The sequence below is a fragment of the Peromyscus eremicus genome, chromosome 20 (assembly GCF_949786415.1).
Source record: "Peromyscus eremicus chromosome 20, PerEre_H2_v1, whole genome shotgun sequence".
In the NCBI taxonomy this organism is placed as follows: Eukaryota; Metazoa; Chordata; class Mammalia; order Rodentia; family Cricetidae; genus Peromyscus; species Peromyscus eremicus.
This window is the reverse complement of record NC_081436.1, coordinates 47,176,699-47,190,524: the sequence shown is the minus strand read 5'-3', so window position 1 is coordinate 47,190,524 and position 13,826 is coordinate 47,176,699. Positions and strand designations below refer to the sequence as shown.

Below are 13,826 nucleotides of genomic sequence, written 5' to 3'. Positions count from 1 at the left end.
TTCTACTCCTGCAGACACGTAAAGCACACACATTGTTTTTGCATGAAATAGAACAACAGAAACCATTCATACATATATTCAAGGTAGCTTTTAAAAATATTTTATATTCAGGGAAATTGTGAGTGCTCTGCTCATGAAAATATGTCTTTAAAGTTGGCAGGACAAAGAGTCCTCACAGATACTGGGTTTGAAGCCAGAGAAGTTGGGGTGACTTAGCAGCTACCCCAGGAATACTTGGCACAGCCAGGGGCTGAAATCTTCTCCAACCTGAAAAGATTCTTAACTGTGCATAAAAGAGAATCTGAAAGCTGCCTGTGAGCTTACACCTCATCCCAACAGAGACTCCTCATCAGCATTCCAAACCAAGCCCCAGGAAGCTAGGGAAAGAATCTGGCAAGCAGAGAAAAATAAGTGGATTTCTTTCCTTCACACCTAATCTGAAGATTTCAATCTATATATCCTAATGTCTCTCCAGTGTTCTGACCATCTCACTTCTTCTTAAGAATGCTACTGCAGGGAATTAACACAAGTAACTTCTCATCTGATTAAACACATCTGCCACAAAATAGCAGGTACCTTCTGAGCACGATGGAATGATCAGAAAACCTGATAGAAAACTTATAAAAGCTTTGAAGCACTGGTGGGTTAAAACATATCTTCTCTTAGACTTTACAACAACTGAGCTGAAAATCTGGTTATAATTTAATGTCCTTGAAACAATGGCATAAGAAAAATATTAATATAGTTGAATTGCTCATAAAAGTATAAATAGAAAAGCGTTTTAAGGTTATGTGTCGATTTCAAACAGAAGGTTAAAATCAAGGTGGGCAGGACGGCACACTCCTGTAATTCCAGCACTCAGAGACTGAGGGAGAAGAGATGCTGTAAGTTTAAGGCCAGGTATGTACTTAGCGAGTTCCAGACAAGCTAGGGCCACTTGATGAGACCTTGTCTAAAACAAAAAAAATTTAAATCATTCCCACATACAAAAATTAACATGTGTTTAACATTTTTATTTGATTCATTATTGAGGAAACTGATAAGGTGCAATAATTAGTTCAAAAAAGAACCCAACAGCAGACACAATTGCAGGTTGGGATGGCTGAAATCAGTGGGCAAATGCAAGGCCAAGATTACTTTTCCACAGAGGCTAGAGAGTCAAGCAAACCTCTACATGTAAATAGTTAAAAATTGGTTCTACCACAGTCCCTGCTTTTTCTCCAGGGGTATATTTCAAGATCTTCCCTACTGAACCCTAAAAATATCATCTGTTTTCCTATGTGTAGATCTATGAGAAAGCTGAGTTTATAAACCGGGCACAGAAGAGTAACAAATGAAACGTTACAGGACAATAAAAGTTAGGTGAATGCTGTATCTTCAAAACAAAGACGTTTCTACTAAATATTTTCAGACTACTATTGATCATTAGTAATTAATATCCTATTAGTAATTAAAATTAGTATTTAAAGAACATATCAAAGTGGGGGTTAGTATACTATTAGTTATCTATAACCCAGACTTGCAAAATAGCTCCTTCCATTCAGAATTAGGTAACACAAAATGGTGTGGCAGTATTTTAAGGATACGTATACACTTTCCTCCTACATGGATCCTCCATTGCCTTATTTACTTGTTTTTCAAACCCACTGAGTGGTAAGTGCTCCATAAACACTGCTAAATGGATGAATGTCCACTATTTGTCAGCATTAAGCTTCACACGTATCATCCCATTTAATCTTCCCAATGACCCTTTAAGTTAAACATCACTCTCATGCTGATGGGGACTAGCTCTTGTGACATCAAGTAGCTCCTTACTGTGTCTTAAAGGTTGGGGTGAAGAACATCGAGAATGATTTAACTCAGGAAACCCACCGACTGCTTCTCCCTCTCTGTGCATTTAATATATGTTCATTTTAATTGCAGTCACTGGACTGGCTGCCTTGAAGTCAAGGGGTGTTTATGTTATATGTTACATTGACAGAACATGGTCCCTCAGTGAGCAAGAACCTGTTTATTCTTGTTTTAAGGAAAAAAAAAATAAATGAACAGCATCTGTCAGCAGACAGGTAAATAATCTTGTTCCTAGCCTTTCAGATTCGCACAGGGTATGTACCAGCCCAAACTATTTTGTTTCCCCTTCGGGCACTACTTTCTCAGTGTTCAGGATAATAGAACTAGACGAATTCAACAGGGCTTATATGTGTGGTCTTGTTTCTCGGAAACCAGGACAGCATAGAGGAAAACTGTAGCAGTCCACATTTGTTGTATGCTTCCTGTGATGGGGTCACTTTTCTCAGCAGCACCACAAGGGCAGTACTGGATTCTCTCTCTCTCTCTCTCTCTCTCTCTCTCTCTCTCTCTCTCTCACACACACACACACACACACACACACACACACAAAGTGAAGCAAACTGGAGTTTTCTGAGCACACAGTAATGCTGCATCTCTGGGCTGTGACCTGTTCCTTGCAGCAGCTCTTGTCGTTTCCCCAAGTCACGCTACTGGTTGCACACAGGCAATTGAGGTTTGCCATGACATTACATTTTAATTGGTTTTTGTTGTTTTGCTTTGAGGCAGGGTCTCACATATCCCAGGCTAGCCTGTAACTCACTAGATAGTCGAGGATAAAATCGAATATCTGATTTTCCTGTTTCTACCTCCCATGTGGCGAGATTATAAGTGTGTACCACCATAGTTGGTTTATGTGGTGCTGGGGACCAAACCCAGGGCTTTGTATAAGACTACCTAGGCACTCTACCCATTTAACAATGCTCCTAGCCCCATTTTATTTTTAATGGACATCTTTTTCCTGGTTATCATCACAGACTTTAAGGGTACTGGGTACTATGGAGCTTCTAATGTCAGGTGGCCAGCTACTGCAGACTGGTACAAATTCTAGAAGCTAGTCGCTGGTCACATGGGCCTTGGGATGATTTAGGTGCTACACATTCATCTGGAGAGGAGCCGAGGTCAGAGAACAAGGGAAGGGAGTGGTTGTTCTGTGGCTCTCGACAGGTAAATGTCAAAAAGATGTGGACCAAATGTTAGTCTGCAATCATTCTCTCTGCTCCCCAAGTCCCCAAATAATTCCCTGCTTTCTTTCCCTGCCAGAAATAGGTTGATCTTAGAATAAAGTCAGGGGTTTCTTCTTCTTCTTCTTCTTTTTCTTTTTTCTTTTACAATTCCAGATAAAACTTGACAGAAATAAGAACATAGTCTTGCAGGTAGAAGGGTTAGCCTACTGGCTTACCTATAATATTTAACTTAATTTTCACAGCTCTGTGATATTTTAAGAACCATCTTTATTTTGGAGACAACGAAGTGAGGTTGAACAATTGGCCAGAGGAAGCAGTGTTGTCTTGAGCTCAGACCTGTGTGGTGGTTCACTGACAACAGAGGTGTTTTGTGGGGACTAAAGACACTGTCTATAGTGGTGTGACAGCTCTACCACACTGCACTCTCATTCCTTTATTTCTGGTCCACTCTGAAGTCGTTCACTCTGAGGATACCGTCCATCCTCCTTAGATAAGCCTTTCTAAGACTCATCTGTCTCTTGAGGGTATGCCATAATTTCCACCACTAATAAGTGATACCACTGCTCCCAAGCAAGATTGTGAAAAGGCTTTGCCACTACCATCATGCAGGAATTAAAAGACCATAAGCAGCCATTATCTGATGGAGATAACTGCTATCAGGCAAATGGTTCTGATGGACTAATCACTCTTGGAGTAGATCAACAGATCCTCTGTGAGCTTTCCTTGTACATATACTTTAACACAAGGGACTAGAATGTGAAATCCAGACACTTTAAGGCTATGCACCCTCACTACCTTTAGGGTCCTAAGAATTTCTTTTTTTTTTTTTTTTAATTTTACAATACTATTCGGTTCTACATATCAGCCACGGATTCCCTTGTTCTCCCCCCTCCCGCCCCTCTCCCCTTCCCCCCAGCCCACCCCCCATTCCCACCTTCTCCAGGGCAAAGCCTCCCCCGAGGACTGAGATCAACCTGGCAGACTCAGTCCAGGCAGGTCCAGTCCCCTCCTCCCAGGCCGAGCCAAGCGACCCTGCATAAGCCCCAGGTTTCAAACAGTCAACTCATGCAATGAGCACAGGACCCGGTCCCACTGCCTGGGGGAATTTCATTTTAAAGGGCATCAGCAGTAGCTGGGTGGGTGGGGGTGTAACAGAAAATGACCATTTTTAAGTCAGAAATTTACTCTTTTGTTAAAACAGATTGAGATATACCTGGGCATGTTTATTGTACAATTACCCATTAATTACACAGCAAGACTCTAAAATTATCCAGCTGTACATTTAAAGAAAACTTGAGTGGCTAGAACCCTGTTTCCATGATAATCTTCCTTACTGAATGAAGTGTGTAAGACAGCCATGAAGGGAACTGCTCTTGGTTGACATCCTTCTCTCAATCTGACATACCCCCTCCTTGTTTCTCTAGGGTTCAGGGATGCCATTGGATGCACTCTGAGAACCCCCAGCCAAATTTTACTTAGGGAGGTGGAAGATCTGCTCCTGACAGCAGAGTTGCATGGGAAAACTGAACTTGGAGGGAAGTACATTCTCCTTAATGCATTCCCTTCCAAAGTAATGGAAGTGATCAGAATGAGAAAAATTAGTATTTCTCAAAGTAGAACACGGACTTGGGAAAAGGTTTGGTGTCTAGAGTTCTTGGCAATCCAAAGGCAAGTGATTTTTTTTTTTCCCACTAGGGGCTCAGTTTTCTATTAGGAGATAGGAAGGTTCAAGACCAGACTCATGATTCTCAAGCATTCCTTCCCATAGAGCAGTGCTCCTCAACCCTGTCTTTCAGTGCATAGCTGTGCACGGGAGTGGGGAGGAGAGCTTTCAATATGCAGGTAGAATCTTTTTTAGAAAAGGCCTTTGCAGCACATCTAACCATCCTGCTTCTGTGATTCCAAATACTTCTTTTTTAATTAAGGAATTTTTACATACCAATCACAGATTCCCCCGTCTTCTCTCCTTCCACCCCTCCTGCCTCCCCCCGCAACCCACCCCCCATTCCCTCCTCCAACAAGGCAAGGTCTCCCACAGGGAATCCACAGAGTTTGGTACATTCAGTAGAGGCATGTCTAAGCCCCTCCCCCCGCATCAAGGCTGTGTCAGGTGTCCGACCATAGGTAGTGGGCTCCAAAAAGCCAGCTCATGCACTGGGGATGGATCCTGATACTACTGCCAGGGGGGCCCCAAACACTTCTTTATCCCCTCAATGGAAAGTTTTAAGACCCTTGTTGGAAGAGTAGTTTCACTATGTGACCTTAATGTGCTCATCTCAGTGACAGTAAGGAGTATAACTTGGCTTGAGAAACAGCCTCTGGATGGGGACAAAACAGAGTGTGCCTTTATGACTGACAGGACAGGACTGGTTTGGCAGGGAAAATGACTTTCTACTATTGATTCTTCTACATCATTAGTTGCACATATGTAGCTAATCAGTCAGAAAAGTCAATACACTTGACTTAATGAGGGGGAAAAAGGAAAGATTCTCCCATGTAGAAAGTCTTCACCTTCACAAAATCCCCACACTCATCCTAAAACCAAGTTGATTAGCAAGACTTCTCTTCTTTTCATTAGGACTTGTTTACTCTAGGATCTATGCCCGACCCCCCCCCCCTCCCACCATACACTTGTATTAGATCTTCAAAATCCATTTTCCTCTATTAAGCACCGATTCATTCAGTATCATGGCTCATGTGGTCAGGACTTTATCACCTGCTCTAGAGCCGACTTCTAGCAGGAAACTCCAGCAGGAAGATACTGTTTTGCTGTATGGGCATAGGAAAAGGCCATGATGATGGGGGATGGCGAGGGGAAGGAGGAGAGTCTTGGATACTGCAGACTTTACCAGTTATGTCATGTTGTTTGAATGACTCACTGTAGATCTGATACTGATTTGGACAGTGCTTCTTCAACCACTTGCAGACATCCTGCTGGGTCCACAGGGCCACTGGTTTTGACAGCTTCACTGTGGCTGACTGTGGAGAGAGAAGGGAAGGAGTGTCTGTTAATGTGGCCCCATAACTGGAAAGGCACGAATGTTCAACATCCTAGTGTGCTTGGTAAAGGCTATAGCCTGAGTTCCCCAAAGAGAAATACATAACTCTTGTTTTCTCCTAACCTCTGCAACCTTCCTCATTATTGAAAACACATACAGACACACAAACACACACATACACATACATACAGACATGCACACAGAAACACACACACACACACACACACACACACACACACACACACACGAAAAGGTGCAAGAAGAAAGGCAGTAAAAGTTTTACTCATTCTTGAGTTATTATCTCTTCTGGGAAAATCCCCCAGAAAGTAGCATTTTCTAAATCTTCTAGCAACATGGTAATAGGGTTTCCACACAGGTACTTAAGTTTTAGGGGTGAAACAGCCATTGTCAAGTGCCTTTCTGTTTGCTGGAGGTGTCTATCTCTCCTCCCTGATATCCCAGGTGCCTACTAGAGCACTTGCCCAAGCAGGTGAGAATAATTATTTCAGGACTGACTGCTAGAAGACTTAGATGCCAGCATACTAAAAAGTGCTAGTCTGCCTGGGGGCTCTGGACTCAGGGTGTCCCATGAAGCCTGGGAACATTAGTCATGCCACAGTGGGAAAGCAAGGAGTCAATTCTTCCAGCATGTGGGGAATGGTAATAAGATAATGGGAGTCCTTAGGCTTTATATAGAAGCCAGCTAGTCAGGGCCTTTTACTGATCACTGGCTCTCCCAGGGAACTGATCATAAGTAATGAAAAATAAAAATAAAAAAACAGGATGTAAAGGCCAAGCCTTTGATAAATGGCAGATTGCAAATACATTTATTGATAAGCTTTGGCTCTGTCTTCTCCCTCATGGATCCTAGGAATTTAGGTTAGGCTACCTGAAAGTTCCTATGTCAATGATTTTATTTTTATTATTCTGAACCAAAATAGTAGGGCTGAAATATTGAGAATTCTTTGAAATATCTTCATTGGTAAAGAGATCTAGGTACTCTTTTATTTTACTCCTCTTTCAACCTGTTAGATTAAGGCAAGGAGACAGCCTTAAACTGGCAGGAGTGTGAATTATATCTTCCAAATGCTTATGAACATTTCATTTTTATTTTACAGAGAAAGACTTGCTTCAGTTTTAGAATGTTTAACAGAAAGAAGTAGGTCTGGCCTGCAATTATTCTTTGCTTCTTACTCTTTTTTTTTTTTTTTTTTTAATTTTTATTTTGCAATACAATTCAGTTCTACATATCAGCCACAGATTCCCTTGTTCTCCCCCCTCCCGCCCCCCTCACCTTCCCCCCAGCCCGCCCCCCATCCCAATCTCCTCCAGGGCAAAGCCTTCCCCACAGACTGAGATCAACCTGGTGGACTCAGTCCAGGTAGGTCCAGTCCCCTCCTCCCAGGCTGAGCCAAGGGACCCTGCATAGGCCCCAGGTTTCAAACAGCCAACTCATGCAATGAGCACAGGACCCGGTCCCACTGCCTGGATGCCTCCCAAACAGATCAGGCCAATCAACTGTCTCACCCACTCAGAGGGCCTGATCCAGTTGGTGACCCCTCAGCCATTGGTTCATATTTCATGTGTTTCCGTTTGTTTGGCTATTTGTCTCTGCGCTTTATCCGACCTTGGTCTCAACAATTCTCTCTCATATAAACCCTCCTCATTCTCGCTAATTGGACTCCCAGAGGTCCACCTGGGGCCTAGTCATGGATCTCTGCCTCCAGGTCCATCAGTAGTTGGATGAGGTTTCTAGCACGACAATTAGGGTGTTTGGCCATCCCATCACCAGAGTAGGTCAGTTCGGATTGTCGCTCGACCATTGCCAGCAGTCTGTTGTGGGGGTATCTTTGTGGATTTCTGTGGGCCTCTCTAGCACTTTGTTTCTTCCTATTCTCATGTGGTCTTCATTTACCATGGTCTCCTATTCCTTGTTCTCCCTCTCTGTTTTTGATCCAGCTGGGATCTCCCACTCACCCAAGCTCTCTTTCCCTCGACCCTCGCCCTTCACTACCCCCACTCCTGTCCAGGCTGTTCATGTAGATCTCATTCCATTTCTCTGTCGTTGGGCGATCCCTGTGTCTTTCTTGGGGTCCTGTTTTCCAGGTAGCCTGCCTGGTGATGTGAGTAGCAGTCCAGTCATCCTTGTTCCACATCTAGTATCCTGTTATGAGTGAGTACATACCATGTTTGTCTTTCTGAGTCTGGGATACCTCACTCAGGATGATTTTTTCTAGATCCATCCATTTGTCTGCAAACCTCATGATGTCATTGTTTTTCTCTGCTGAGTAGTATTCCATTGTGTATATGTACCACATTTTGTTTATCCATTCTTCAGTTGAAGGGCATCTAGGTTGTTTCCATGTTCTGGCTATTACAAACAACGCTGATATGAACATAGCTGAACAAGTGCTCTTGTGGTGTGGTTGAGCATTCCTTGGGTATATGCCCAAGAGTGGTATAGCTGGATCTTGGGGGAGATGGATTCCCAATTTTCTAAGAAATCGCCATATTGATTTCCAAAGTGGTTGTACAAGCTTGCATTCCCACCAGCAGTGGAGGAGAGTTCCCCTAGCTCCACATCCTCTCCAGCATAAGGTGTCTTCAGTGTTTTTGATCTTAGCCATTCTGACAGGCGTAAGGTGGTATCTCAGAGTTGTTTTGATTTGCATTTCCCTGATGATTAGGGATGTTGAGCAATTCCTTAAATGTCTTTCAGCCATTTGAGTTTCCTCTGTTGAGAATTCTCTGTTTAGTTCTATAGCCCATTTCTTAATTGGACTGTTGGGCATTTTGATGTCTAATTTCTTGAGTTCCTTATATATTCTGGATATCAGTCCTCTGTCAGATGTGGGATTGGTGAAGATCTTTTCCCATTCTGTAGGCTGTCGCTTTGCTTTGTTGACCGTTTCCTTTGCCCTACAAAAGCTTCTCAGTTTTTCAAGAGGTCCCACTGATTGATTGTTTCTCTCAGTGTCTGTGCTACTGGTGTTCTATTTAGAAAGTGGTCTCCTATGCCAATGTGTTCAAGACTACTTCCTACTTTCTCTTCTAGCAGGTTCAGAGTAGCTGGATTTATGTTGAGGTCCTTGATCCACTTGGACTTAAGTTTTGTGCACGGTGATAGATATGGATCTATTTGCAGCCTTCTACATGTTGATATCCAGTTTTGCCAGCACCATTTGTTGAAGATGCTTTCTTTTTTCCATTGTGCACTTTTGGCTTCTTTGTCAAAAATTATTTGTTCATAGGTGTGCGGATTAATATCAGGGTCTTCAATTCGATTCCATTGGTCCACATGTCGGTTTTTATGCCAGTACCAAGCTGTTTTTATTACTGTAGCTCTATAGTACAGCTTGAAGTCAGGGATCGTGATGCCTCCAGAGGTTGTTTTATTGTACAGGATTCTTTTGGCTATCCTGGGTTTTTTGTTTTTCCATATGAAGTTGAGTATTATTCTTTCCAGGTCTGTGAGGAATTGTGTTGGTATTTTGATGGGGATTGCATTGAATCTGTAGATTGCTTTTGGTAAGATTGCCATTTTTACTATGTTAGTTCTGCCTATCCATGAGCATGGGAGATCTTTCCATTTTCTGACATCTTCTTCAATTTCTTTTTTCAGGGACTTAAAGTTCTTGTCATATAGGTCCTTCACTTGCTTGGTTAGTATTACCCCAAGGTATTTTATGTCATTTGTGGCTATAGTAAAGGGTGATGTATCTCTGATTTCCTTCTCCGCTTTTTTGTCCATTGTATATAGGAGGGCTACTGATTTTTTGGAGTTGATCTTGTATCCTGCTATGTTGCTGAAGGTGTTTATAAGCTGTATCAGTTCCTTGGTGGAATCTTTGGGGTTGCTCAAGTATACTATCATGTCATCTGCAAATAGGGAAAGCTTGACTTCTTCCTTTCCAATTTGTATCCCCTTAATCTCCTTATGTTGTCTTATTGCTCTGGCTAGAACTTCAAGTACTATATTGAATAAGTATGGGGAGAGCGGACAGCCTTGCCTCGTTCCTGATTTTAGTGGAATTGCTTTGAGTTTCTCTCCATTTAATTTGATGTTGGCTGTTGGCTTGCTGTAAATTGCCTTTATTATGTTTAGGTATGTTCCCTGTATTCCTGATCGCTCCAAGACCTTTATCATGAAGGGGTGTTGGATTTTGTCAAATGCCTTTTCAGCATCTAGTGAGATGATCATGTGGTTTTTTTCTTTGAGTTTGTTTATATGGTGTATCACATTGACAGACTTTCGTATGTTGAACCATCCTTGCATCCCTGGAATGAATCCTACTTGATCATGGTGGATAATTGTTTTGATGTGGTCTTGGAGTCTGTTTGCCAGTATTTTATTGAGTATTTTTGCATCAATGTTCATGAGGGAGATCGGTCTGTAGTTCTCTTTCTTTGTTGTATCCTTGTTTGGTTTGGGAATCAGGGTAATTGTAGCCTCATAGAAGGAGTTTGGTAATGTTCCTTCTGTTTCTATTGTATGGAACAATTTAGAGAGTATTGGTATTAACTCTTCTTTGAAGATCTGGTAGAATTCTGCACTGAAACCATCTGGTCCTGGGCTTTTTTTGGTTGGGAGACTTTTAATGACTGTTTCTATTTCGTTAGGGGTTATTGGACTATTTAAATAGTTTATCTGGTCTTGATTTAATTTAGGTATGTGGTACCTATCCAGAAAATTATCCATTTCTTTTAGGTTTTCCAGTTTTGTGGAATAGAGGTTTTTGAAGTATGACCTGATGATTCTCTGGATTTCCTCAATGTCTGTTGTTGTGTCCCCCTTTTCATTTCTGATTTTGTTGATTTGGATGCTCTCTCTCTGTCTTTTGGTTAGTTTGGATAAGGGCTTGTCTATCTTGTTGATTTTCTCAAAGAACCAACTCTTTGTTTCATTAATTTTTTGTATTGTTCTCTTTGTTTCTATTTTATTGATTTCAGCTCTCACTTTGATAATTTCCTGGCATCTATTTTTCCTGGGAGACTTTGCTTCTTCCTGTTCTAGAACTTTCAGGTGTGCTGTTAAGTCACTAGTGTGAGATTTCTCCAGCTTATTTATGTGGGCGTTTAGTGCTATGAATTTCCCTCTTAGTACTGCTTTCATAGTGTCCCATAGGTTTGGATATGTGGTGTCTTCATTTTCGTTGATCTCTAGGAAGTCTTTAATTTCTTTCTTTATTTCTTCCTTAACCCATTGGTGATTCAGGTGGGTATTGTTCAGTTTCCATGAGATTGTAGGTTTTCTGTAGTTTTTGTTGTTGTTGAAATCCAACTTTAGACCATGGTGGTCTGATAGAACACAGGAGGTTATTCTAATTGTTTTGTATCTGTTTAGATTTGCTTTGTGACCAAGTATGTGGTCAATTTTAGAGAAGGTTCCATGGGGTGCTGAGAAGAAGGTATATTCTTTTTTGTTAGGATGGAATGTTCTGTAGATGTCGATTAAGTCCATTTGAGTCATGACATCAATTAAGTCCTTTATTTCTCTGTTAAGTTTCGATTTGGGGGATCTGTCCAGTGGTGAAAGTGGGGTGTTGAGGTCTCCCACTATTAATGTGTGGGGTTTTATATGTGATTTAAGCTTTAATAATGTTTCTTTTACATATGTGGGTGCCCTTGTGTTTGGGGCATAAATGTTCAGAATTGAGACTTCATCTTGGTGGATCTTTCCTGTGATGAGTATGTAATGCCCTTCTTGATCTCTTTTGATTGATTTTAGTTTGAAGTCTATTTTGCTGGATATCAGGATGGCTACACCCGCTTGTTTCTTAAGACCGTTTGATTGGAAAGTCTTTTCCCAGCCTTTTATTTTTAGGTAGTGTCTATCTTTGAATTTGAGATGTGTTTCTTGTATGCAGCAGAAAGATGGGTCCTGCTTTCGTATCCATTCTGTAAGCCTATGTCTTTTTATAGGTGAATTAAGTCCATTGATATTGAGGGATATTAATGTCCAGTGATTGTTCATTCCTGTTATTTTTTGGTGGTGATGTGTGTGTACTTTTCTTCGTTGGGGTCTACTGCTGTGGCTTTATCTATTGCCTGTGTTTTCGAGGTTGTATCTGACTTCCTTAGGTTGGAATTTTCCTTCTAGTGCTTTCTGTAGGGCTGGGTTTGTGGATAAATATTGTTTAAATCTGGCTTTGTCATGGAATGTCTTGTTCACTCCATCTATGACGATTGAAAGTTTTGCTGGGTATATTAGTCTAGGCTGACATCCATGGTCTCTTAATGTCTGCATTACATCTGTCCAGGACCTTCTGGCTTTCAAAGTCTCCATTGAGAAATCGGGTGTTATTCTGATAGGTTTGCCTTTATATGTCACTTGGCCTTTTTCCTTTGCTGCTCTTAATATTCTTTCTTTATTCTGTACGTTTAATTGTTTAATTATTATGTGGCGAGGGGACTTTTTCTGGGGGTCTAGTCTGTTTGGTGTTCTATAGGCTTCCTGTATCTTCATAGGCATTTCCTTCTTTAAGTTGGGAAAGTTTTCTTCTATGATCTTGTTGAATATATTTTCTGTGCCCTTGAGTTGGTATTCTTCTCCTTCTTCTACCCCTATTATTCGTAGGTTTGGTCTTTTCATGGTGTCCCAAATTTCTTGGACATTTTGGTTCATGACTTTGTTGACTTTAGTGTTTTCTTTGACTGATGAATCTATTTCTTCTATTGTATCTTCAACGCTAGAGATCCTCTCTTCCATCTCTTGCATTCTGTTGATTATACTTGCATCTGAAGTTCCCAATCGTTTTCTCAGATTTTCTATTTCCAGCATTCCCTCTGTTTGTGTCTTCTTCATTTTTTCTATTTCCTTTTTCAGGTCTTGGACTGTTTCCTTCATTTGTTTCATTGATTTTTCTTGATTTTCTTTCAGTATTTTATTGTTCTCTTCCAGGACTTTATTGATTTCTTCTAATTTGTTTGCCCTTTCCTCTAGTTGTTTACAGCGTTCTTCACATTTTTTTGTCTTTTCCTCTACACGAGCCTCTAGCTTCTTCATGATGACATTCATAAGGCTATTTTCTTCTGCTTCTTCCAATTTCTGATGTTCAGGTCTAGGTGTTGGAGGAGGGCTAGGGCCTGGTGATGGTGTATTACTATTCATTTTGTTGTATGTGTTTCTGCCTTGACGTCTGCCCATCTCCTTGTGGTTCGTTCCTGGCCTTATCCGCACACTTGGTTCAGAGCTGACAGATTCAGGAAGTCTCTCTCTCTTGTCCAGATGGGAGCTCTCTTGTCCAAATTGGAAGTCCGGGGCAGGATGGAAGCTCTTGTTCAGAAGGGAAGTCCGGGGGAGGATGGGTGCTCTCCTCTCTCTCTCTCTCTCTCTCTCTCTCTCTCTCTCTCTCTCTCTCTCTCCTCCAGATGGGAAATCCACGGCAAGATGGGAGCTGGGGGCCAGCCTCTAAGTCTCAAGAAGAGGCTTGGGGCTCATGCGGATGGGCGTGGGGGCAGGGCGTGGAGACTGCAGGGTCTGCCAGGGGTCTTGGAGAAGGAGATCCTTCCCGGTGGGGCTAGAAGGGCACCTGCCCGGGGAGCAGAACCTGGGCCCAAGTTGGGCAGGTCTTCCCCGGAGTGGCTGGTGCCCAGGGATGGGGTCGGGGGCAAGCTAGGGCACTCACCTGTGCTTCAGAAGGGAAGTCCGGGGGAAGATGGGAGCTGGGGGCTGGCCTCTAAGTCTCAGGAAGAGGCTTGGGGCTCAGGCAGATGGGCGTGGGGGCAGGGCGTGGAGACTGCAGGGTCTGCCAGGGGTCTTGGAGAAGGGGATCCTTCCCGGTTGGGGTAG

At 42.2% G+C, this 13,826-nt stretch overlaps 1 protein-coding gene across 1 annotated transcript in view; it reads right to left on the bottom strand.

Moving 5' to 3' along the window:
- Positions 1-13,826, bottom strand: part of Samd12 (sterile alpha motif domain containing 12) — a 168,884-nt gene that overhangs the window by 53,573 nt on the left and 101,485 nt on the right. The window contains exon 2 of the mRNA XM_059247023.1: positions 5,885-6,014. Within this exon, the coding sequence (XP_059103006.1) occupies positions 5,885-6,014 (130 nt within the window). The remainder of the gene's footprint in view (positions 1-5,884; positions 6,015-13,826) is intronic.